The sequence below is a fragment of the Chelonia mydas genome, chromosome 11 (assembly GCF_015237465.2).
Source record: "Chelonia mydas isolate rCheMyd1 chromosome 11, rCheMyd1.pri.v2, whole genome shotgun sequence".
Lineage (NCBI taxonomy): Eukaryota > Metazoa > Chordata > Testudines > Cheloniidae > Chelonia > Chelonia mydas.
Window position 1 is genome coordinate 25672811 of NC_051251.2, and position 23864 is coordinate 25696674.

General features: G+C 41.5%; 1 protein-coding gene across 8 annotated transcripts in view; it reads right to left on the minus strand.

The window, feature by feature from the left end:
• ORC4 (origin recognition complex subunit 4) overlaps positions 1-23864 on the minus strand; it is a 56609-nt gene that overhangs the window by 24182 nt on the left and 8563 nt on the right. For 5 of the 8 annotated variants that reach the window (XR_006284873.1, XR_006284872.1, XM_007061788.4 and 2 more), the window contains exons 2-4: positions 14321-14392; positions 8495-8571; positions 5086-5176 (exon numbers count right to left, since the gene is read on the minus strand). Coding sequence is in view for 6 of the 8 variants with exons in the window: in XM_007061788.4 (XP_007061850.1) it covers positions 5086-5176; positions 8495-8571; positions 14321-14377 (225 nt within the window). In the remaining 2 variants the exon portion in view is untranslated. Of the gene's footprint in view, positions 1-5085; positions 5177-8494; positions 8572-14320; positions 14393-15619; positions 15675-23864 lie in introns of those variants that run through there. The other 3 variants (XM_043525247.1, XM_027824276.3, XM_027824275.3) reach the window with 3 other exon arrangements.

The following is a 23864-nucleotide window of genomic DNA, read 5'->3' on the forward strand; positions in this document are numbered from 1 at the left end:
CATCACAGGTTTATCTGGCTTCTTCAACTGGTTGGTAACTGCAGGGTACACCACAACTTGGAGGTCATCAAGAGAGCCTAGGCTGGCAGTTTTGGAATGAGATAATCCTTATTAATATATTTAGAAAGTAAGTGTCATAATCCACTAACCTATAGGAGAAGGGTACCCATAAATTTCTTAGGGTACGGAAATAAGATCTGGGTACAGTACATTGGGCCTGAATTACATAGGTCGGGATCCTATAAAATACCCTGTAAGAGAGATTCAATAGTCAGTCTTTAGGGATAGCTTTAGGGATAGCTTTAGGGATAAGTTCCGCTCTTCTAAATTCTAAGCTCTATCTATTCTATCTTCTATCACGCTATCAGCTCAGCTTATGCAGTATCGTATAACTACTCAACATTCCTAACCATTGGGGAAGCCAGCACCATCGGGCATGCCAGGAGTGAGGCTGGTCCTTCACCTCCTATTCCCGGGTCCTCAAGGAAGGGTGTGAGTATGTTAGGTTAAGGTACTTATAATAGAGATGGTACCACCAGGAGTTTTGGAATTTTTACTGTTTTGCAGTTATAAATTTCATTGCATTTCTTATTTTTATGTTAATTTCAATAAAGGTTTTATCAATTTGGTATTATCCTCAGTGTACTTGTTCTTGCCAAGCACCCCAAGAATCTTCTCCCAATATAGAACTCTGAGTTCTTAAACTCTGTAGTCTGAATTGGATAAGAACCTATAAATCTTCTGGGTCGGTTGCGATTAGTGGCGAGCCATAATCACTAGCCCATCAAATTCAGGTCAACAATCTCAGTCTGTCCTTCACACGGTCTGCTTTGTGGGTATGATCTCTATTTTAGGGCTGCTCTATGCAGAGTTTTTGTACTGGCAACATTAGCATACTTTCAATTCTGAAGAGTGAGAGCCCAATGATATTGGAAGAATACTACTATTTAGCACTTCAAAAAGTGCAGTAGACAAAACCATCGACATGTTGGTACAAGCACTTTTATGTAATGTTTGTCAATGTCTCCATCACAAAGCCATCTCTTAAAGGGCTTTAAAAAAAGATACTTTAGTTGTTAACCATACCAATTTTTTTAATGTTACAATTATGAAAATTCTTCAGCTATTTTATAGCTTACCAGCTTAAGACAATTTTTATATTACAAAAGGTAAGTTTTTTTAGCTAAAAGGTTACACACAGTTTATAACAAATATAGCCTTTTAAGCTTTGTTATTCAGTTTGGTAAAACTGTAAATGCATGTACATAGCAACCACTTAAGTGTTACTCCACGTACTCTGACTAAAGGCTCCCTATGAACAAGGTGACATGATATACAGTACAGGAAAAGCACCTATTAAGTATGTACTCTAATCAAGTCCTATAACCAGAATCACCATACTCTAGTCCATTATGTCAGCATTTTACAGGTAATGGAAGTTGCTTACACACTTAAATTAGGCTCATAACAGATCCTGATCCCAACAGAGGAGCCATAATTAGTGTATTATATGTGTAAGTTAACAAATCAACAGTTACTTATGCTACCTAAAGTAGCTATTTTTTTGCGATGTTGTAATCAGTTTAGGTGCCACTGCAGGTAAGCATGCACCTCACATGCATGAGGCTGGAGTTTTTTGCATAGCAGTCTGTCAAGGACATCCACGCACCCTGTGCCTTTTTATGCTCCTGTGCAAGGGCATAAAGGATGGAGTGGCTGCAACTCTCCATCAGATCCCTCACAATTCAAAGCACAAGTTAGCTGAGGACTCAAAGCAGGGATGCAGGGAAGGTCATGGGATCCACAGTGACATCATCTCAAAGAACCATGCAGTTCTGCGGCAGTTGAGAGTACTGGGGTCATCCTTTCCCATACAAGGAACGTGCACTTCATAGTGCTTGATAATTTGTAATGTGAAACAAGTGTTTGTCTTCTTGCCAAAAAGGTAAAGTTTTCTCAGATCCTTGTCCTTGAGCTGACTGGTTTTTTTTGTACTGCTGACAACAAGCACCCTGGTATAGGGTGCACACACAACTGCTCAACCACCTTAGGTGGTATTTGCACCTCTTCTCTGCATGAGGTTGAGGGGGGGCAAGGCCAGTGCATGCCAAATATTCCATTGTAGGCTCCATCAAACCCTTACTGATGGATAGGACTATTCTTGTGGAACAGCAGAACTTAAGATGTCAAATAGTTCACAAATATTCTCTTGAACTGAACAGTTTCAATATCCAAGCTATCCACAGTGACTGACTCATTGGGGGAGGAAGAAGATTCTTGGGGAGGGGAGGGAAGCTGGTGTGTCTCCCCCAGGCTTGTTCTGGCAGCTTACCCAGCTGCTCTTCTGGTTCTGGCAAAAGGGGCCTATTGACACCAAGGAGAACTGGTAATCACCTCCTCCTCATGGAGATATGTGATGGGGCACAACTCTGGGACCAGTGAGATAGCAATAGTCATCAAGGCCAATAGGGCCACAATGGCATATTGTACTGGTGTTGGCCAGATTGTGGGTAACCCATCCACTACCAGTCTTATAAAAGCAATAGTACTGGGCACCCTTGCTTGTCCTAGAGGTGTTTCATCTCTCCTGTCTCCAGCAGAGTCCCCTCCTAAAAAGAGACTAGAATGGTCTGATCAGGGGTAGAACACCTCTAGGATAAGCAATGCCATCAGGCACAGTTCCTATGAAGCTCAGTAGTAATGATGTTAGTGCCAGGAAGAAAAGTAAAGGTGGATCTTCAAAGGCAAACCCCTGCATCTGGAGTGGTTCCTCAGTCAGTGCTGGTACCAAAGCCCAAGTCTCTAACCTTATTGGGTGCTGGTGCTCTGTTACCATCTCTGAAGCTGAATGGCCTTGAACTACCACCCTCGGACTGAGTCCTCCTTCTGAGGAGGACGTTATGTCAAGCACTACTGCTAACGCAGCTCTGCGCACATACCTGATGCAGAGTGTTTTGGGTCACTGTCCGAGAGCCAGCAATAAAGACATCAGCACTGATATCATTAGTATAGAGAACATATCCAACGGTGCCATGATTCCTTTTGCTGATTCAACTGCTTTCTGTGATCTCCTCTCCCTGCTGAAACTGGAGGTGTACCTAGTTTCCGGTGCACTATCAGAGGAAAGCCTCCTAGGTTCCAGACAGGATGACATTTCTTCGTCTAGATCTGAGGCTACCTTCAGTGGATTGTTCCAAGAGATGCAATTTGAGCCTTGTGTCCCTTGATTTCTGAGAGCACAAGAAAAAGAAGCGTTCACTGGGGATAAGAGCTTCCCCAAGGCAGAAGAGAGACAGATTGTGTTCATCAGGGCATTAGACAGTAACACAGAGCAGGATGTAAACTTTGAAGGCTTAGAGTTTGCCATATTTTAACCATTGTACAACTTTGTCCTGCTGTACAGGGGTGCACAAACAGGTCTGCAAAGGGTTTCCCCCATCATGTCTGGGCTTTTTTGGAATGTCCAAAAATGAGGAACTTTATGAAGTAAACTAAGTAGTGATGAGTGTTTTAGATAAATCTGGAGCTTAGACAAAAATCCAGGTGGGTCAGACACAATCCACGTTCCGTACGGCTACCACAGGTAGTAAGAGGGAATGGAGGGAGAGTCAGGGCCACTTTGCCTTTATGCCCTTGCATTGGAGCACAAGGTGCATATGCAGCCCACATGGACACGGATAAGCAAAAAAGATTACAGCCTCTCACACAGTGCACGTGCCTACAGTGGGATCCACACTGACAACTCTAAGTGGAGCTGCAATGACTTCAGTAGAAACAAGTCTGAGTTACAGATTTTATACAGACATCAGGGAGCTTCACAGACAAGAATGAAAAACAGTTAAAGCAAATTGAAACTTCATAAAGCACGACCTGCTTCCAATGACAAAAATTCCCTTTTTGGTAGGAAAAAACCCTCCATTTTTAAAAGGGAAAAGTCAGTTGAGTAGCAGGTCAAACATCAGTGCAGCCACTCAAAGCCAGATCAGAGAAACACCACTAATGCAGCAGCACAAGTTACCTCTGTTCCTCACTATGATGAATTAAGAGCCTACAGTTTGAGGTAAGAGAAGTCTATAATGCCTAAGGGCTGGTACATTCTGCTGGTGGGACAGTGTAGCATTCAGAGAATTTCAAGAGAAGTTTCTGCCAGTCACACTAGGAATCTGTTATACTTTGTCACAGGGTGGATGCACCTTTAAAGGAAAATGGGTCTCAGCCCCAGCTGTGATACAAGTTCACCTTTCCACAGAAGGGAGGGATCATGTGGTTCGATCAGGCCTCTGGGATAAGAAAGAAGCCCAGGTGGACAGAGACAGACACTTCAACAAAAGGAGCATGGAGAAGGCTGCAGAGTAGCAAGGCTCCTGCAGGAGACCAAGATACTAGGGGAGAGCAAAAGATGGGGTTTGCCTGATGACCTCTCTGAGCCAGAAAGAAGACAAATCAAGGAGAGAGTTTTGGATCCTTCCTGGGGAGGGAAGGATAAAGTGGGAATGGCTGTTTGAAGAAAAGGGAAGGACTCCTGCTAGAAAGGGCTGGCAATGGCTGCTGGATAAAGGGCAGATTGGAATGAAGGTGCCAGAGTGAGCGTTCTGTACTGTTTGTTAGTAAACCAGCCCAACCAAGAGTACCATTCGTCAGAAGAAAGCTTGGTGGATTATTTCCAAGACCCAGAGAGAAAAAACTGAAGCGGGGTGCTTGCAGAGCCACCCTATACCACAAGGGGGCAGGCTGGAGGCAGCGTTCCTGTTACATGCTTTATTGTGAACTGCACATAAAGTCTGACTGAAATATGAAATTCTTGTATTTGAACTACAGACATCTGAATATTATAATTTCAGAAAAACAAAGAAAAATTTAAGTAAGGTTTTTCTTTTGAACAGCCTCATGAATACATCTCCTGAAAGGCTCATAAAAAAAGCATTAGCAAAACAAGATATCTTTAAAAATAAAACCCCACAAAGACAGGAAGTGATCAAAAGCCAAACTCTGCTGTGGTGTAACTTCAGGGACACCGATGGAGTTGCACCCATTTACACCAGGGTACAATCTGACCCTACATCAACTTGTATTAAGAGCTTTTACCATAGTCTTTCCTGATCCCCGGGGTCCAATGATGAGTGCAGAGTTACTTTCTCCATGGATAGTAGTTCGTTTCAGCAGCTCCAGTAGATGTCTATAATGACAATGACAGTAAGTTAAAACTTTAGGAACAGGAGTATTTGCTGTAGCTGTAGAAGAGAATTCAGATAAGAAAAAAAGAAGCCTAACACAGGATGGCCAGTTAACTGCAATCACAGTAACATCCACGGGGTGCAAAATGTAATAAAATCCAAGTAAGAAAGATGATTAGACTCAGATTTCATAAACATTAAAAATGTGTGTTATAAAAGTATCACTAGTTCTTCTAAATACCACGTTAGGCACCACTATGCCATACATGGAAGGCAAATTTCAGAGAAAAACTATTACACTCAGTTCTTAGCTCCTTTCTTCAAATAGGAAAGGAACAAACCTCAATTAGTATTAAGACTTTTAAACAGCAACAGGTTGACAAACAAATGGTGTTACAACAACAAAACGAAGAGAAAAAATGCTTCAAAATGTGCCAGCTAAGAGACCATTAGGACATGTGGAATCACCGACTAAATAATTTTAACCAACTGATTACCCATACTAAGCTTCTGATGCATTCACTGAAGCTCAGGGTGTTTAAGCTAAAGCATAGGTGAACTGTGACAGAACTTAAGTTTACAATGAAATTACAGAAAATAAAGATGGCTAGAATAGTGTTCAGAGTTTAAGTGAATTGATTTAGCATAGAACGTTAGAATTTAAGTAGAAACAGGAAGTCATTTATCACAAAGTGGTAAACTTATTCTATATTATTCTGGTATGAATACGGAACTATGAATTCCTCACACAGGTTTTTATGAATGTGTTACTCAAACTTCACACCAATCTAGAGTTATGGGAATGTTACTTGGAGTTCAGACAAATACTTCGTTAGAAATTTAAACAATTACTGAACTACTAAGCTGTCAGTTCTAGATGCTCTTCCTTAAGGCAAAGCTATTTCCCTTTAGGGTATCTTTACTGTATATTAAGATAATGTAAGTGATTAATTGAAGTGTTACTGTAAAACACTGAAATGGTTGTAGAGAGATTCTAGTAACCACAAGGACTTTTTCAGTTCTCTGCCATAAATGAGGAATGAAAACTGTCCTGCTGATTTCCAGTTTTTCATCATGTTGCCTCTCCACAGCGTAACAACATCAGTGCCACCTTTGTTGCTGTGGAGGTCATCCCCTGCGATTAGTAATTTTTTTAAAGACCCCAAAAGCATATGGAAGGGGCCTACATGATATTTTTTTTTATAACAATGAGGATCAGGTCTTATATTCTACATTTATTTCCCCCCAAAACTGAATTAATTCAGTGAAGAATGCGTGCATAACATTTGTTTTATTCGTTTTTTTTAAAAGTCGGTTACAAAATGCATTTTATAGTAGGAACACTAATTTTCTTACATTGACAATGGGGAAAAAAGAGAAAAGAACGGGAGTTACTGTTAACAACTGAAACAATCTTCCATTGAGAGGGAAGAATACACTTGGAAGAAAAGAGAAAAAAGTAACTCTTACAGAATCTTGGATGTCTTTCAGCAATGAGTGATCAATATTCAAAATAAATTCTTCATTATCAAAAGAGAGACAATAAATGTTAACAACATAAGATCAGCCATACAGGGTCAGATGAAAGATTCATCTAGCCCAATATCCTGTCTTCTGACAGTGGCCTGTCCCACAGGGAATGAACAGAGCAGGTAATCATCAAGTGATCCATCCCATCACCCAGTCCCAGCTTCTGGCAAACAAAGGCTAGGGACACCATCCCTGCCCATCCTGGTTATTAGCCATTGATGGACCTATCCTCCATGAACTTACCTAGTTCTTTTTTGAACCCTGTTATACAGTCTTGGCCTGCACAATATCCTCTGGCAAGGAGTTCCATGGGTTGACTGTGCATTGTGTGAAAAAATACCTCCTTTTGTTTGTTTTAAACCTGCTGCCTATTAATTTCATTTGGTGACCCCTAGTTCTTGTATTATGAGAAGGAGTAAACAACACTTCCTTATTTATTTTCTCCGCACCAGTCATGATTTTGTAGATCTCTATCATATCTCCCCTTAGCCATCTCTTTTCCAAGCTGAAAAGTCTTATTAATCTCTCCTCATATGGAAGCTGTTCCATACCCCAAATCATTTTTTGTTGCCCTTTTCTGAACATTTTCCAATTCCAATATATCTTTTTTGAGATGGGGTGACCACATTTGCATGCAGTATTCAAGATGTGGGTGAACCATGGATTTATAGAGGCAATATGATTTTTCTGTCTTGTAATCTAGCCCTTTCTTAATGATTCCTAACATTCTGTTCGCTTTTTTGACTGCTACTGTACATGGAGTGGATGTTTTCAGAGAGCTATCCACAATGATTCCAAGATCTCTTTCTTGAGTGGTAGCAGCTAATTAGACCCCATCATTTTATATATATAGTTGGGATTATGTTTTCCAATGTGCATTACTTTGCATTGAATTTCATCTGCCATTTTGTTACCCAGTTTTGAGAGATCCTTTTGTAGCTCTTTGCAGTCTGCCTAGGACTTAATTATCTTGAGTAGTTTTGTATCATCTGCAAATTTTCCCACCTTACTGTTTACCCCTTTTTCCAGATCATTTATGAATATGTTGAATAGGACTGGCCCAGTACAGACCCCTGGGGGACACCACTATTTACCTCTCACCATGTTATTTTTTGGAGTCCTAATTTATACTAGCAAATGTTTCATTATTAGTTCCTGTAACAGGGTCACTCACCCCTTAAGGCTGGAGCTAGCCACCCCGATTACAGAATAAGCCACATCTAGGCGAGATCAGGGTGACTGCTCTATAAAGAACAGCAGGAGGCTGCAATGAAGGGGAGAATAGTCAGGAACTAGACTGCTAGGGGTGTGCAGGTTCTAGCAGAAACTCCTTGCAGTGTTCTGACAAAGCAGGAAAGGCTCCAGGCAGGAAGGCCTGGGAGAAGAAGATACAAACCAAGGTCTCTCAACTTTTGGATGAACTTAAACAAACATTCAAAAATTTAAATAAAAAACAACCTGAGAAGGGATGGGCATGGACAAAATGTAGGAGTTCCTTGAACATATATGAGAAAAATTCAGCCCAGAAGGTGATTTTCTTTTAGAAGTTTATACACATGAAAAACAGGAATGCAAGTCTTTCTAATAATCTAATTTTAAAACAAAGTTTAAATGAGTTTCAAGCTCTACTGAAGTTTTAAGAAGCTGCTTCTTTTAAGTGCATTTTAAAATCATTACTTAACAGAAAAAAGATCAAAGGTATAACAGGCCCTGTACAAATCAGAATTTGTTTAAACTGAGGTCAAAATATTAAAGCAGCTGCCCACAAAGTTATGAAGTTGCTTACTCACTTGTACTGAAGTTGAACCCCAAACAGTTTTCCATTAGGGCACTGGTGACAAAATCTTTCACGTAAAATTCTTTGTACCTATTAAGATAAAAGTAAGATTGGCACAAAATACGTAATGCCTGTAACAGAGACATATACTAGCACCCTTAGTCAACTTTGCTGGATTACTGGAAGATTCATTAGTTATTTGTGCTATAGCAACTTGGGCATCATGCAATGAAACCAACTCAAACTGTAAATGCACATGTTAGCTGTCACTAAGGACACAGAGTGGAGACCAATCATGGTACACAGTCTTTAGTGACACAGTCTTTAGTGACACAGTCAGAGACCAGGAGCAGAGAAGACAAAAAGATAATCTATCCAAGAGAGAAAAGCAGTGTTATTTCTGCAGGGTGTCCATCTCTAGTGCCCTGATATTCTGTTGTTGCTTCTCTCCTCACCCCAAAAAATACATAATGTAGCACTCATTGACACACTGGATTAGACCAGTGATCCCTCTAATCCTGTGTCCTATCTCTGACAGTACCCTGTACTACAGGAAAGTGCAAGAAAACCCATTGTATACAGTTAAAGAATAATATGCTTAAAGCTGAAGTTTCTTCCAAAGAACTGAGTGAGGGTTTATACTACATTATATAACACACTATTTATGCTATGTAATGCATGTTAAAAGAATGTTATTCAAGCTGAAAGCTGAAGCACTCAAGGTTAGAAACTGACAAATTTACAGTTGCCTGTGCAACTTAATTCTGCCTCCTTATTCATCCATTTTGTGCAGATACACTGTGGGGAAAAAAAAATAGCGTGGGATCATGTCATTAAAACTATATCATAATGCAGACAACATAGTGGGACAGAATTAAGATTGCCTGGACAACCTCAAATCTAGTATTTCCTAACTTTTGAGTGCTTGATTTTGCAACCTAACTACACTGAAAGCTTTATTCCGTATATAATTTCTTAGATTTCTGGGGAGAAAACCTCACACATCATTTATCATCGGTAGGTTTTGAAGCCTCAATCTTCAGCACTGAAGCTGAGCCTTCTACTACTTGAACTACAGGACATTAGCTACCAGTAGAAAGCTATTACCCCATGAGAGGGACAGGAACCTGCAGTATGGAGATGGTCAGGGACACCTCAACCCAGTTCTTCTCTCCCACTTATCCTGACACTACAATGGCTGACAGCTTCCTGGCCTCCCCAGGGCAATGCATGCTGCTGCTTTGGCAGTAGCATGGACCTGACCTTAGAAATTCCATGTCTGGCATCATGACAAAGTTTTTCCTGAAGAACTCAAACAAGAGAGGGAAAAATGACTTTCCTCTCTCATCAGAATGTGAACAGAATTTGACAGACTGAAGAAGAGTTGTTTCTTTAACCAGAGGACTTACTTCCCTGTGAATTTCAAAGGCCTGTTGCAAAGATTGGAAGCGTTAAAGCTTCTAAAAAAAACTTTCCAAGAATCTTTTATAATGGCAAGTGTTATGACAACCTAAATACAAGGGCAACCACTAGCTCTCCCAGTAAAATATAAAATATAATATAATAGGTAACCCTAGTGTACCTGAGTTTCATCCATAATCTAAACCTTTTTAAAAAAAATCCTATTAAGCTCTTCATCATAATTTTATTTTGGAGCAATGAGTTCCACAGAATAATTACACACTATCAACTAGTATTCCCTTTTTAGCAGCTATAAGGGAGTTGCCTTTCAATTTAACTGAATGCCCCTTTCAGTCTGTATTCTGAAGAAGGGTAAGTAGAAGTATTTGATAGTGATTTACCTTCTTTCAGGTAGTAGATGGGTCATTCGCTATCACATCCCTTTATCCTTCTCTAAACTGAGCATCCCAAGTCTTTTCACTATCCCTTCACATGAAAATATTTTCATGTCTTTTAATCCCTCTTCTCTTATTGGATCCTCCTCTATTTCTACTTACTCTTTTGAGATTGTGTCCAGAACAAAATGCATTACTCCTAGTGAGGAAGTACCAGAGATACAAACAAACAAACAACAAAACAAAACAAAACCCAAAATCCCACAAACCCTACCCATACAGCTCATCTTCAATTTTACTTCCTGACAGTCTGGCATATACCCACCAATTCTTTCAAGCTTTCCATTTCTGCAACACTTAAAAAGAAACTAAACATTTCTTATGTCTTTAGCTTTTTGTTCGTAGTATTCTCAACTTTCATGCCATTTTATAGGCTTTGTTTGGGTGAATTCCCCCACCCCCAGAAGAGTAGGAGGACAGCTGGAAAAGTATCTTGCAATTTAACCAAACTTTCTTGCCTTCCTTGATCTTCATTTTAACAGTATGCATAATTTCTGTGACAAGGTATGCTCAAGTATAAATGCATAATTGCTTCAAGTTGCAGTCTGAGATGGAGTCAGCTATTCTCAATGACAACTGATAGAGACTCTCTCTCAGAATGCAAGAAGTTGGCTTGGTCAAGTTAGCCAAGAATCTGAACCATTTTCCATACATTGGCAGCCACCTCTCCCAAACAGCCAGCATTGATACAAATTGAATACAAAAAGAAAAGGAGTACTTGTGGCACCTTAGAGTCTAACCAATTTATTTGAGCATAAGCTTTCGTGAGCTACAGCTCACTTCCTCGGATGTAGCTCACGAAAGCTTATGCTCAAATAAATTGGTTAATCTCTAAGGTGCCACAAGTACTCCTTTTCTTTTTGCGAATACAGACTAACACGGCTGTTACTCTGAAATTGAATACAGGAGCTGCTATGCCAGCACATTTTGGAAGACTACTCAAACGAGTCTTCAATGACAGGGATCTACAAACAAGTACCAAGACCTTGGTTTACAAGGCAGTTAACATTCCCCACCCTTCTCTATTGGTGTGAGACCTGGGTAAGAAAACATCTCAAGCAGCTGGAGAGGTTCCAGCACTGCTGTCTCAGAAGGATTCTCAGGATCAGTTGGGAAGACTGACGCGTTTTCTCTGCAGCCAACATCAGCAGTATAGAAGCGCAAGTCATGAAATACCAACTCCAGTGGGCTGGCCACTGTGTACGTATGCCCGACACTCGCCTCCTGAAGCTAGTACTCTTCTCTCAGTTAAGTCAGGGAATAAGGGCTCACAGAGGGCAGTGCAAGCGTTTCAAAGACATACTGAAAGTATATCTTAAAAAGGGAGGCATCAACCCAACAAACTGGGAGGACTTGGCGCGGAACAGAACACAGTGGTGCCACACCATACACCAAGCCACAGCTCACTTTGAGGAGAACAGATGTGCTCATGAGACAGAGAAGGAACAAAGGAAGAAAGAAAGGGCACAATACTCCAGGCAACAACTATGCAAGACTGTCACTTCTGTGGGAAAACCTGCAGGGCAAGAATTGGGCTCCTCGGCCACTTAAAAACTCACCAATTAACCCACCTTGGGAGACATCATCCTCGCATAGAGGGATAGCTGAAGAAGCTGCGAAGAATGGCACTATAACGATGTTTCCTGAAGGCTGTTATGCTCCTAACTTTTAGGAATGGTCTGTCTAGCAGTAGCCAGGCCTACAGACAGGGACATATACTGAAAAAGGAATGTCCTACTGCAAAGGAGTAAACTTTCATGTGCATGTGGGCAATGGGGAGGTACAGTTGCATATTTATAAATGTTAAGTAGTCTTAAGGATTGTGGGCTCCCCTAAGATGACCTGAGGATCTTCATTTTGAAGGTATGACAAAAAAGAATTTGAAAGAAGGGCTGTAGAGATAGTTGAAGAAAAACTCCATGGGTATGGACACAGCTGAAATTATATGAATAGGCTTGAGCTACAATGAAGATTTTCTTATGCAGTCCTTACCCAAGAATAGAAAAACTTGTAAAGCCACCTCTGCAACAGGTGTTGGGTGAAGCAGGGGCAGCAGCATTACAATTTCTCTTGACCTTTGCTGGTTTGGCCAGACTTCTAAGAAACATTCTTTTGGAATGTTTCTGAACTACCTATGCTTTAACAGAAGATCTACAAGGAGAAGAGTAACAAGAAAGGAATCCAGTAATCTTTATGGAGGATTTCTTGAAATAAGAAAGAAGAGTCAGCAAAACCACCAGGCAGAAGACTGAGTTTTCTTAAATGTCTGTCAAATTCATCCCCCAAAAGCCTAGAGAAATCAGTATTGGGTAGAGTAGATCACTTTTAATGCCTGGTCCATCAGCAAGAGGGAAGCCTTGGTGGTACCTCCAAGATATTAACTTGCTTTCAGAGGGCTACATTAATCATATAAAGCCTTTTTCAAGGGTCTTCAGTATGGTTAAAGTGATTTTATTCTTCTACTTTGAGAGACTTAGCCAATAGCCTTACTGGTAAAAAAAATTTTTTTTTTAGGTTTGCACATCCCATACCACCACACAAACAAAGGAAGTAAATCCCTGACAAGTAAGTTCAGTAGCAAGACCTTGTTATACCTTACGTAACATACTAAAAATGTTTGACTACTTAAAGTGTAATCATGGCAAATAGATGAACAGGGCACATGGTGATGCATCATTCTTGTTTTGCTTGCTTACTTGTAAGTGTGGTATTTAGTAATTGTTCTTCCTGTCCTTAGTACAAATTAGAAAGATTCTATACTTCTCACTACCCCACTTTTCATGTCTCTTAATGTGAAAATTTGTTATGAATCTAAGCCTCAAAATAATTTGAGCCTCATCCAGAGAGCCACCGTTTACAAGTTCCTCAGAGAAGCTTAAAATTATCTTAACAGATTTATCTTCTCTTAGACAAACTGGTTATTTGCCTGTTTTGAATTAACATAGCTATTTACACAAGTCAAGAGGTGTGAGACAGTGCTTTAAGACAAAAATCTGTGTGTGTCAGCAAGGTCTGCAGAGTTCTGAGAACTTAGTATTAGCTAGCGCAGTAGCATAAGCATTTTAAATATAGTGGCCCTTCTGATAATGAAGTGTGAAAGCTGGAATATAGATGTACACCTGAGTGACCTAATTTTATTTTAAAATAGGTCAACAGCAGGATTGCAAGTACAACCAATGGCAAAACTCAGTTTTAATTGTAGTCATTAAGTTCTGGCAACATGTTCATAGTTAAAAAAGAAAGTCACCCATCTACCATGGAAGACAGTATCCATAGCTGAAGAGAAACTGAGGCAGCAATACCAGAAATGTAAGAAACCTATTACAACCACTGAATGATTAATATACTACGAGTATGTTGGATAATATCTAGACAGTCAGTTTGAGGAGTTGAAGGGCACAGGTGTGCAGCTGCAGCCTCTTCAGAGAGCTCCTGTCCTACCTCACCTGGCCACTCAGTGAAGGAGGAATTCGCCTGGGCTGTGATTCACACTGCACATAGGAAGAGGATAGGATCAGTCAATAACCCCAAACGTGAATTTGAAGACAGGCCAGGATTTGCTATTTACTTACCCTGAATGCTTACTTTTATGAAGTGTGATACACTTGTCAGTGAGCTAATTGTAGACTACCTTCAAAATGTAACAAAGTACAGGATTGTCCCTAAGCATTTTTATTATAAAGGATTAAAAATAATTAGACCAATTGTTTGAATACCTATATCTAACCGAGTGAATTATCGAGCGGCAACCTGATGCAGGTACATAACTGATGATGCATGGACATGTACAGAGACATCAGTAATCAAACAGGATCAAACTTAGGGCCTTCAGGATCAGATAATGCTTGACAAGAGGACTCCCTTAGTTGTTTTGTAGGGGAAGGGTAGAAATTCACTGCAGCCAGACACTAGAAGAGGTCAGTGTCACCCACCCTACACCAATGAATTAGAGTCACAAAGGAAGATAGAAAAAGGTTGCCCACCTGTGAGATGCATTCTTCATTTACAGAGCTTGTCTCCTTTGACTTACGTTTACTCATTGCAGTAATTCACATCTTAAATTAAAAAAAAAAAAAAGAGATTTTCTCTAAGTTTTGCTTTTTGTTCAACTGTATGCTTGTCAAAAAACAGCAATTTGAGATGTTTGCACACCGCACTTAATGCAATACCAAATCAATATTTATGGCAATGTTTACACATTCATAAACTGAACTTTTTGAGTAGTCAGGTTTTTCATATGGGATAAACAGGCAGTCTAACAACATTTTTGGTTACATCATATTACTGGTACAAACAACTAATAATATTAAAAGAAAGTCTTGCACCATGCGAGCTTAGATGAAGGCTTTGTCTACACAAATACACACTCACAATTGTATTGATATAATTGTATTAACATGGTTATACTAATACAACCCCCAAGTATGGACAGTTATACCAGCATAAAGGTGTTTTACATTGGTATAGCTTATTCCCCTTTATATACATGAATAAGTGATACCGCTATAAAGAATCTTTATACGGATATAATTGTCCACCGTAGGACACTGCACTAGCATAACTACAACTGCTTAAAAAGAAGTCATACCACTGACAGTTATACTGGTACAAAACTGGTGTGTAGACCAGGCTAAAGCTTCCTACCAGGAGCCCAACAAGCAATTCCATAATAATGAAAAGAAAGGCACTTAGTTGCAATGAAAGACTGAGTTCAACCCACAGCAAAGTGAAAAACTACAGTCCAGAAAAGTGACTCTCAGTGAGACAGGCTTCAGTAGCAATCGGATAGTGAGCAAAGGTATGCAAGAACCTTAGAAGAGCTAACCGTTATGGTTATGTTTGAGTGACCAATTTTTAAATGAAATCAGTTGAAGAATATTTTGCTCTTCTAAAGAAGGTCAGTTTCTAGCTTCACAGGCAGTTACACATCTATAAGTAAGGTTTTGATGAAGCTGTTCTAGCTTCTGTGGTTGAAAAATAATCCTGTCAGCAGAGGTATGCCACATAACAGATAAAAGTTGTGTGGAAGAATAAACACAAAACCGTAAAGGTGACATGCAGCTTTTTCCTTTCAGTGATCTTTGAATCCTAATTAGCAAGTGCGATCTGTATCTGTACTGAGATAACCTATTACAATCCATTTAGATAAATGGATAATAAATAAATAAATTTTACAAGCCTCAGGCATTTTTCTGATCCCACGTAAGTAAACAAAACATGCAACAGATGTTCACAGAAGCCTTTGTGGCCCTTGTAACATCTAGGAAGTGAAGGCTTCTTACCCTCAGAAGGAGATTTACATACAATATAAACTTCAGATTATGATAGGAACTGGAAGGGCACTGTCAAAAGAGAAAGGAGTAGTAAGCAAAAAGTGTTCTTATCCTTATGAAGGGGAACAAATAGGCATAGAGATGGAGACTGCAGCAGTTATACACAGAATCTTAAGGGTTTGTTTTATCAGGAAGACACTCCTGTCTCCGATCTTCCTGGGGCAGTGTAGTGGGCCAGCTGCCCCACTCCAGTAAAATAGGAGTTAAAAGCAGCCAAGCTAGGCTGATTAGGGAAACAGCCACAGCTGTGGTCAGCTCAATTAGGGCCCAGCTGGCTCTGATAAGAGGGCTGGGGGCCAGGAGCTGGAAGAGTCTCACTCTAGCCCTGGAGCTGAAAGGGCTAGCTGCCTGGAAGCAAGGTACCTGAGGCAGAGCAGAACACTGCTAGGGAAGGGCAAAGGGAGCTGGGGAGGCTCCAGCCCAGTAAACCCCCAGGCTGTAGGTCTTGTTGAAGGCCTACGAAAGGTACTGGGGCTGCAGAGGGGAAGCCTGGGGATAGGCAAAGGCAGCAGGTCCTACCCCCTTGCAATGATGAGTGGCCATAACAGACTGCAGTCTGCCCCAGTGAAAGGGGGCTAGATGATGACTGGCAGTAGCCACTGAGTCAAGGTGAGTTTAGAGGGTTGGGGGTTTCCCTGGATACTGTGGGGTACTGCTGGGGCAGAACCCTGAGGTAAAGGACACCGGTGTCCGGGAGGAACACAGGGCCAGCAGCAGGCAAGACAACGGCCAGTGGAGGGTGCTCCGAAGGCTGGAAAGAGCTAATTCCCAAGACAACCAGCAGGAGGCGCTGCACCAGTGAGTTATTACATTGCTACAGGCAGGTAGGAAGGAAGTTTACCCTTTAATTGAAGTGCTATTCCTTAGTACGGTTTACACTGTTTCAGGAGCAGAGAAATAAGTCTGAAAATTCTGATTCACCTTTTGGCATAACCAGAACGCAAACAGCAGTAAAACAAGCTAGCTGTCAAGTGATGCCCAGCATCAAAATTAGACTCTTCTCCGTGCTGATCTTGGACTCCTCCTGTGTTGAAGATATGAACATCTCCCCCAATGAAACCACATCATTTCATAGAATATCAGGGTTGGAAGGGACCTCAGGAGGTCATCTAGTCCAACCTCCTGCTCAAAAGCAGGACCAATCCCCAACTAAATCATCCCAGCCAGGGCTTTGTCAAGCCTGACCTTAAAAATATCTAAGGAAGGAGATTCCACCGCCTCCCTAGGTAACACATTCCAGTGTTTCACCACCCTCCTACTGAAAAAGTTTTTCCTAATATCCAACCTAAATCTCCCCCACTGCAACTTGAGACCATGACTCCTCGTTCTGGCTACCACTGAGAACAGTCTAGATCCATCCTCTTTGGAAGCCCCTTTCAGGTAGTTGGAAGCTATCAAATCCCCCCTCATTCTTCTCTTCCGCAGAAGAAACAATCTCAGTTCCCTCAGCCTCTCCTCATAAGTCATGTGTTCCAGTCCCCTAATCATTTTTGTTGCCCTCCGCTGGACTCTTTCCAATTTTTCCACATCCTTCTTGTAGTGTGGGGCCCAAAACTGGACACAGTACTCCAGATGAGGCCTCACCAATGAGGAATAGAGGGGAACGATCACGTCCCTCAATCTGCTGGCAATACCCCTACATATACATCCCAAAATGCCATTGGCCTTCTTGTCAACAAGGGCACACTGTTGACTCATATCCAACTTCTCGTCCACTGTAACCCCTACGTCCTTTTCTGCAGAACTGCTGCCGAGCCATTCGGGCCCTAGTCTGTAGCGGTGTATGGGATTCTTCCATCCTAAGTGCAGGACTCTGCACTTGTCCTTGTTGAACCTCAGATTTCTTTTGGCCCAATCCTCTAATTTGTCTAGGTCCCTCTGTATCCTATCCCTACCCTCCAGCGTATCTACCTCTCCTCCCAGTTTAGTGTCATCTGCAAACTTGCTGAGGGTGCAATCCACACCATCCTCCCGATCATTTATGAAGATATTGAACAAAACCGGCCCGAGGACCGACCCTGGACCCTACCAAGAGGGAAAGAGTCATACCTAAGTCCTGAAATGTGTCGATTAAAACTCCTTTAATGCTTTGAGATAAGGTGAGTGAGATACCATCTTTTACTGGCCCAACTTCTGTTGGTGAAAGAGACAAGCTTTCCAGCTCTTCTTCAGGTCTGGGAAAAGTACTCCGACTGTCACAACTAAGTACAAGGTGGAACAGATTATTTAGCATAACTAGTTAACACACATTCTAAGACCATTCAAGGTGAAGTCGCCTGTTAACACTAGCCAGTCATAGGAGAAAATAAGGCGGGATTGTAGATTGTTGTAGTAAGACAGACACTGAATGTATTTTTTAAGACCATGATTTTAGAGTCTAGCAAAGTTATGTATTTAAGCTGCTAGGCTTGTCTTTTGAAGGTGTTGTGCAGGTTTCCTTTGAGGACGAACACAGAGATCAGCTATGGAGTAATTGTTTTGTGAGAAGTGTTTTCTCAGGACAATATTTCAAGGCTAGAGAAAAAAAAATCAGCCCCATTTTAACAGATTTAAAAATCTACAATGACCTTAGTGATTGATAGAGACTCTTAAAGATTTAAATTCACTTTTTACACTAAGGCTATGACTACAGTACAGACCTTATAGTGGCACAGTTATAACACTGCAGCCACACTGCTGTAAGGTCTCCTATGTAGCCACCAGCATAATTAAACCAAACCCAACAAATGGCAGTAGCTATATTGGCTACTGCGTGTTCGGTGGTATTTTTTCCCCACACACCCCAATCAACAAAGTTTTGCCAACAAAAGTGCTCATATAGATAAAACCTAAGACTAGCTTTAAGTCTAAACTAATGTACCAAAGGATTAAAATTATGCCGGACAACCACTGATCTGTAAACTTTATAAGCTTCAGTAACAGTGAGGTATTAGCTTACTTGATCTTGAGACAGCCTCCATCCTACTGCACATGCCTCTGATGCAAGCCAGAGCGTTGCAGGTAGCGTGACTTCAGACATGCTGTGGATGATGAACCTGAGCTCAGCCCATGTACCATGAGTTTGAATCTTGCCAGTGGTAGGTCTGAGAATGTGCGTTGCACACATTAGGAAAGCTGGTCAAGAATTTTCCAGTGAAAATTTTTTATAAATCAGAAAATGTCACTTCACAGAAACCAAAAGTATTCATATGAAAGATCTGCTTTCAACAAGTCTCTCAATGAGAATTTTGAAAAAAGTTTCTATATTGAAATATCCCACTGACATTTTGAAAATGAAATGTTTTGGTCTGACATGGCTGTGTTTAAGAATTGGAGTTAATTTGTACTAAAAAAGAGGGGGGGGGGAATAAGGTCAAAATGAAATGTTTAGATCCAAAGAGTTTTTCAGTTTGCCAGTTCATGAAAATTTGAGATTCCTTTCTTGATTCAGGATAAAAATAAGTTTTCAAAAATTGTGAAAATTCTTGTTGGACAAAAAAAGTTTCCCCACCCATCTCCAGACATTAGGTGCTCTGTCTCCATTCTTTAGGGGCTTCCTCTTGAGTTTTTGCTCTAAGACTTTGTTTTAAGAGCCAATAAAGCATGCTCTAAAATCCACATGCATACTCAGATTTTCCTTAAGAAAGGAAGGAAGCATTAAGTCAAGGAAGTCAAGGAAGAAAGTATTAAGGCGAGAGGGGATAAGAGTTCAAGCGCTTGTCTACACTTAAAATGCTGCAGTGCTTCAGCAAAGACGCTATCCACACCAATGGGAGAGCATCTCCTGTCAGTATACATAGGCTACCTTCCACTACTTGACCTAGCACTGTCTACACCCGGGTTAGATTGATTTAAATTGAGTCACTCAGGGATGTGGATTCTTCACATCTTTGAGCAACACAGTTATACAACCTAATTTCCTAGTGTAGACCAGGCCTCATAAGCAACAACATTAGGGTAGTCAGGGCTGTCCCTGTCGGGTGTAGGGCCTGGGACAACACCTCCTGCTGTCCCAGGCTCCATGCCCACTCCAACCCTTCCCCCACGCTCCTGCCCCGCCTCTTCCCGCCCCCATTCCATTCCTTCCCCCAAACTCACACCCTCCCCCCAAAGCAACGCTGGGAGCTGGCAGGGTAGGCTGGGTCGCTCGCTGCTGCCCTGGACCTCGCATCCATCCTATAGATGGGATGGCTCGGCTCTGGGTAGAGTAATTATGCCACATGCTGTTAACCCATTTCCTGATCAATGGGACACTGTAATCAAAGAAAAGCAAGTAAGTGCAGCTCTCAATGTCAGCATGAGCAAAAGGATAACTAAAACCAGGAAATGCCCTCAGAGAGAGCCTGAGTCTAAGGACATGTGTAATGTCAACAATTAGATTGTACCAGCATACAATCCCCAATCAAAACTTTAACATGTTTATAGTGAAAAATAAAGATAAATTTCAACTGTCGACAATAATTCATCCAATCTACAAAACAAGCTTTATTCTTCCAAGTGCAGTAGTTTGAGAGAGACATTGGATTCTAGAAAATTTTAGGTGTGTGGCCATTTTAAAAACAGTTACAGCAAACTTCAAGTCACATTTTCCCTGCACAAACTGCTACAGCAAACTCAAGCAGTGTGCAAGCTACAATCAACTTTTAAAAGTTACATTGTAACCCATGTTAAAATGGAACTCCTGATGCATCCTTGACTGTGGTGGAGCTAACACCCTATCATAACACTGCTGTGCCACACAGGACCCATGTGTAGAACTACTGGTGCAAAGGGTTCCTCAGCTATAGCCCCCCTCCAGAAGGAGCTGGTTTTAATATTCAGACGGCTTTGAAGCTCCCAGGCATAGCAAGGTTGTCTTTAAGTTCCTTATGCCACAACAATAAGATAGACTTTGGGAGAAGGGGAGCATCAGCCCACCCACTGAGATAAATGGGTCCCATCTTCATTCCTCTCCATGGTTCCTCCAACCTACTAGGGCCCTGGAAGTAACCTAGTGGAAGAACACGGGCAAGGAAAGTGAGAAATTGTTTTCAGAATGATTTTCTAAACAAGTGGCCATTCCATGGCCTAAGATAAAACCCAGAACTCTCTGAGGTGGCAAGGACACACTGAGGGGGACTGCATTTAAGGGTTTGTTGTTTTCCTAAGATCTGTAATGCTAGGGTTACTTAAGAGTGAAAACTTTTGTGATTAAGAGATTCCTTTGCTAAGCCTGAGTTTCTTTACTTTATTGCCATATAGTCCCTGAAGGGTGTAATGGAGAGGGGGGGAAAAACAAAACAAACAAACAAAAAAAAAACAGAACTTTCCACAGTCAGTGGACTTGGTACGGTTTCATGTTTAAGTAACTAGGGGGTGGAGGAGGGCTGAGGTATTGCTTTGGTCTAAGCGGCCAGACTGTAGGGTCCAGCTACCCAAGAAGAGTGCTAAACACTGGATCTGCACTTGTGAATATGTTTATCAGTCACTACCCAAACCCAGGGGACTCTGGAGCACTAGGGATTCAGCAGTCAGATCCAATCACAACCATCTGGTGTCCATTCAGAGAGTAGAACTGGGCCAAGGACAATCTGAGCATCCCATTCTTTCCTTTTTTCTTTCAGAAGCTCAGGGGAACAAGAAGGGAAGAAAATAGCTCTTCAAACAGATAATGCCCCTGAACCTCCTCTGGTTCCCTCCCTAAACCCCAATCCCTTTTCATATGAAGTTATGGTTGGTAGGTATCTGGTAATCTGAATTGTTCTCTCTCTCCACTTTGGATAGCTATTACTATCACTAATGTATATAGAAATTTATCCTCTTGATTTTCTTAGTGTGGGTGGGATATACCTCAACAGCTCCTAAAAAACCCTTACATTTCCAAGTACTGTCAATACATATTAAGGGAAAGTAAGGAACCAAGCATTTCAAATAACTAGATACATATCCTTAAACAATTTTTGAAGTTCTGTGTACTTACTGAGCATTTGCAAGTGTTATGTTAAATACAAGCAATAGCTTTCTTTGACAGGGTAACGGTGGATAAAAATAAAGGCTTTCTTTTAAAAAAAAAACAAAGAGGTTTTTTTCCCTCAATGCATTTTATCCAAACCCCCCCCCCCCCCCCCCCAATCTTAAAGTTAATTAAGATACGTTATAGCTCAAAGATATTTCATCATGGAATAGGGAATACAAATTCTAATTCTATAGTATGAGACAATATATTCATGTAAAGTTTAAGAAAAGCTTTGTAAATGAGTCCCAATAGTTCATGGATTAGGGACCCAATCTTATGTGGTTCCACAGGCTTTTGTATAGATTTAGGTTAATCTTTCTATCTACACAATGGGACTCAGTGCTCAGTCTAGAAGATACCATCAGAGATGCTTAGTTTTGCAGTTCTCAAACTGTAGATTTGTCTCCCCAGAGGTAACATTCTTGTTAACAGCAAAAATATTTTTAAATAAATAGAGAGGTGAGAAACAGACCTCAACTCTATTGTCCCACTGCAAATTTGTGTGCAGAGTCAATCCCTTACCTCTAAGTGCAAAGTTTCAAAAAGTTCAATGAATAGAAGATTGTTGGGACAAGGAAGAAAAAGTCTCAAGATAAACGTGAGACGCAAGGGACATATGCTTGTTTTGTTAAAATATGTTTGCTGTTGAAGAAAAAAATCCAGAATATATAAAGTTGTTGTTTTAGTTAAAAAAACAATTTAAATGTCTGTCTGGTGATGATCTCCTCCTATTACAGCATGGCAAGAAAATCCTCCAAATGTTAAAGATTAACCTGTTGACTTGGAGATAGTTCATCTCCCAATGACTTCATAAATATTTGCTTCAGTTACTTTTGGTAAATGAAATAAACAATCACTCATTTTGTGATATAGCCGTAAAACTAATCTGAAGAGTTTTCAAAATAAATCACTTTAAAAATGTTGTGTACACCTTCTAAAAATGAAACCTACATCTACCTGAGTTGTGAAGAATATGTATGAAGGTTCTAACCACCAACAAGAATGCACTTTTATGTAGAAATCCATGATTAAATAGAGTCTTCCTGACTACTGATGTAAATCAAATTGATTTAAATAAAACCCACCCTGCAGGGTAACAAACGTTGTGGATAGGGTGAGGGGAATGTGCTAGATGTGGTCTATCTTGACTTTAGTAAGGCTTTTGATACTGTTTCACATGACCTCAAACAAACTAGGGAAACACAACCTAGATCAGTGGTCTCAAACTCAAAATGACCACGAGGGCCACATGAGGACTAGTACATTAGCCCTAGAGCCACACCACTGACCAACCCCCCCGCCCCAGCCCTGCCCCCACTCCACCATTTCTGTGAGGCCCTGCCCCGCCCTCATTCCAACCCCTTCCCTGAAATCTCCACCCCCATGGGGTACAGGAGGGGTGCATCAGGGGGCTCAGGGCAAGGGGGTTCAGCTGCAGGAGGAGTTCGGGGCACGGATCCGGCCCAGCACACGCTGGGGGCAGGGCAGGCTCCCTGCCTGCGTGCCCTGCCCCCGCAGCACTCCAGGAAGCGGCCAGGACCCAGGGGGCACAAGGGTCTGTGTGTTGCCCTGGCTGCTCCTCCAGGTACCTCCCCCAAAGCTCCCATTGGCCGGGAATGGGGAACCGTGGCCAATGGGAGCTTCGGGGGAGGTACCTGGAGGAGCAGCCAGGGCAACACACAGACCCCTGTTCCCTCCATCCCCCAGGTCCCAGCCGCTTTCCGGAGCAGCATGGGGGCAGAGCCGGAGCTGCTCTAGGTAAATGCTGTGGGGGCAGGGATGCCACACGGAGCTGTTGGGCCGCAGACAATAACCCTGCGGGCCACACACGGTCCACATGTTTGAGACCCCTGACCTAGATGGAGCTACTATAAGGTGGGTGCATAACTGGTTGGAAAACTGCTCCCCAAGGGTAGTTACCTGTGGTTCCCAGTCAAGCTGGAAGGGCATATCATGCGGGGTCCCACAGGGATCATTTCTGGGTCTGGTTCTGTTCAATATTTTCATCAATGATTTAGATAATGGCATCAAGAGTACACTTATAAAGTCTGCAGATAATACCAACCTGGGAAGGGTTACAAGTGCGTTGGAGGATAGGATTAAAATTCAAAATGATCTGGACAAACTGGAGAAATGGTCTGAAGTAAATAGGATGAAATTCAATAAGGACAAATGCAAAGTTCTCCACTTAAGAAGGCATTATCAGTTGCATATACAAAA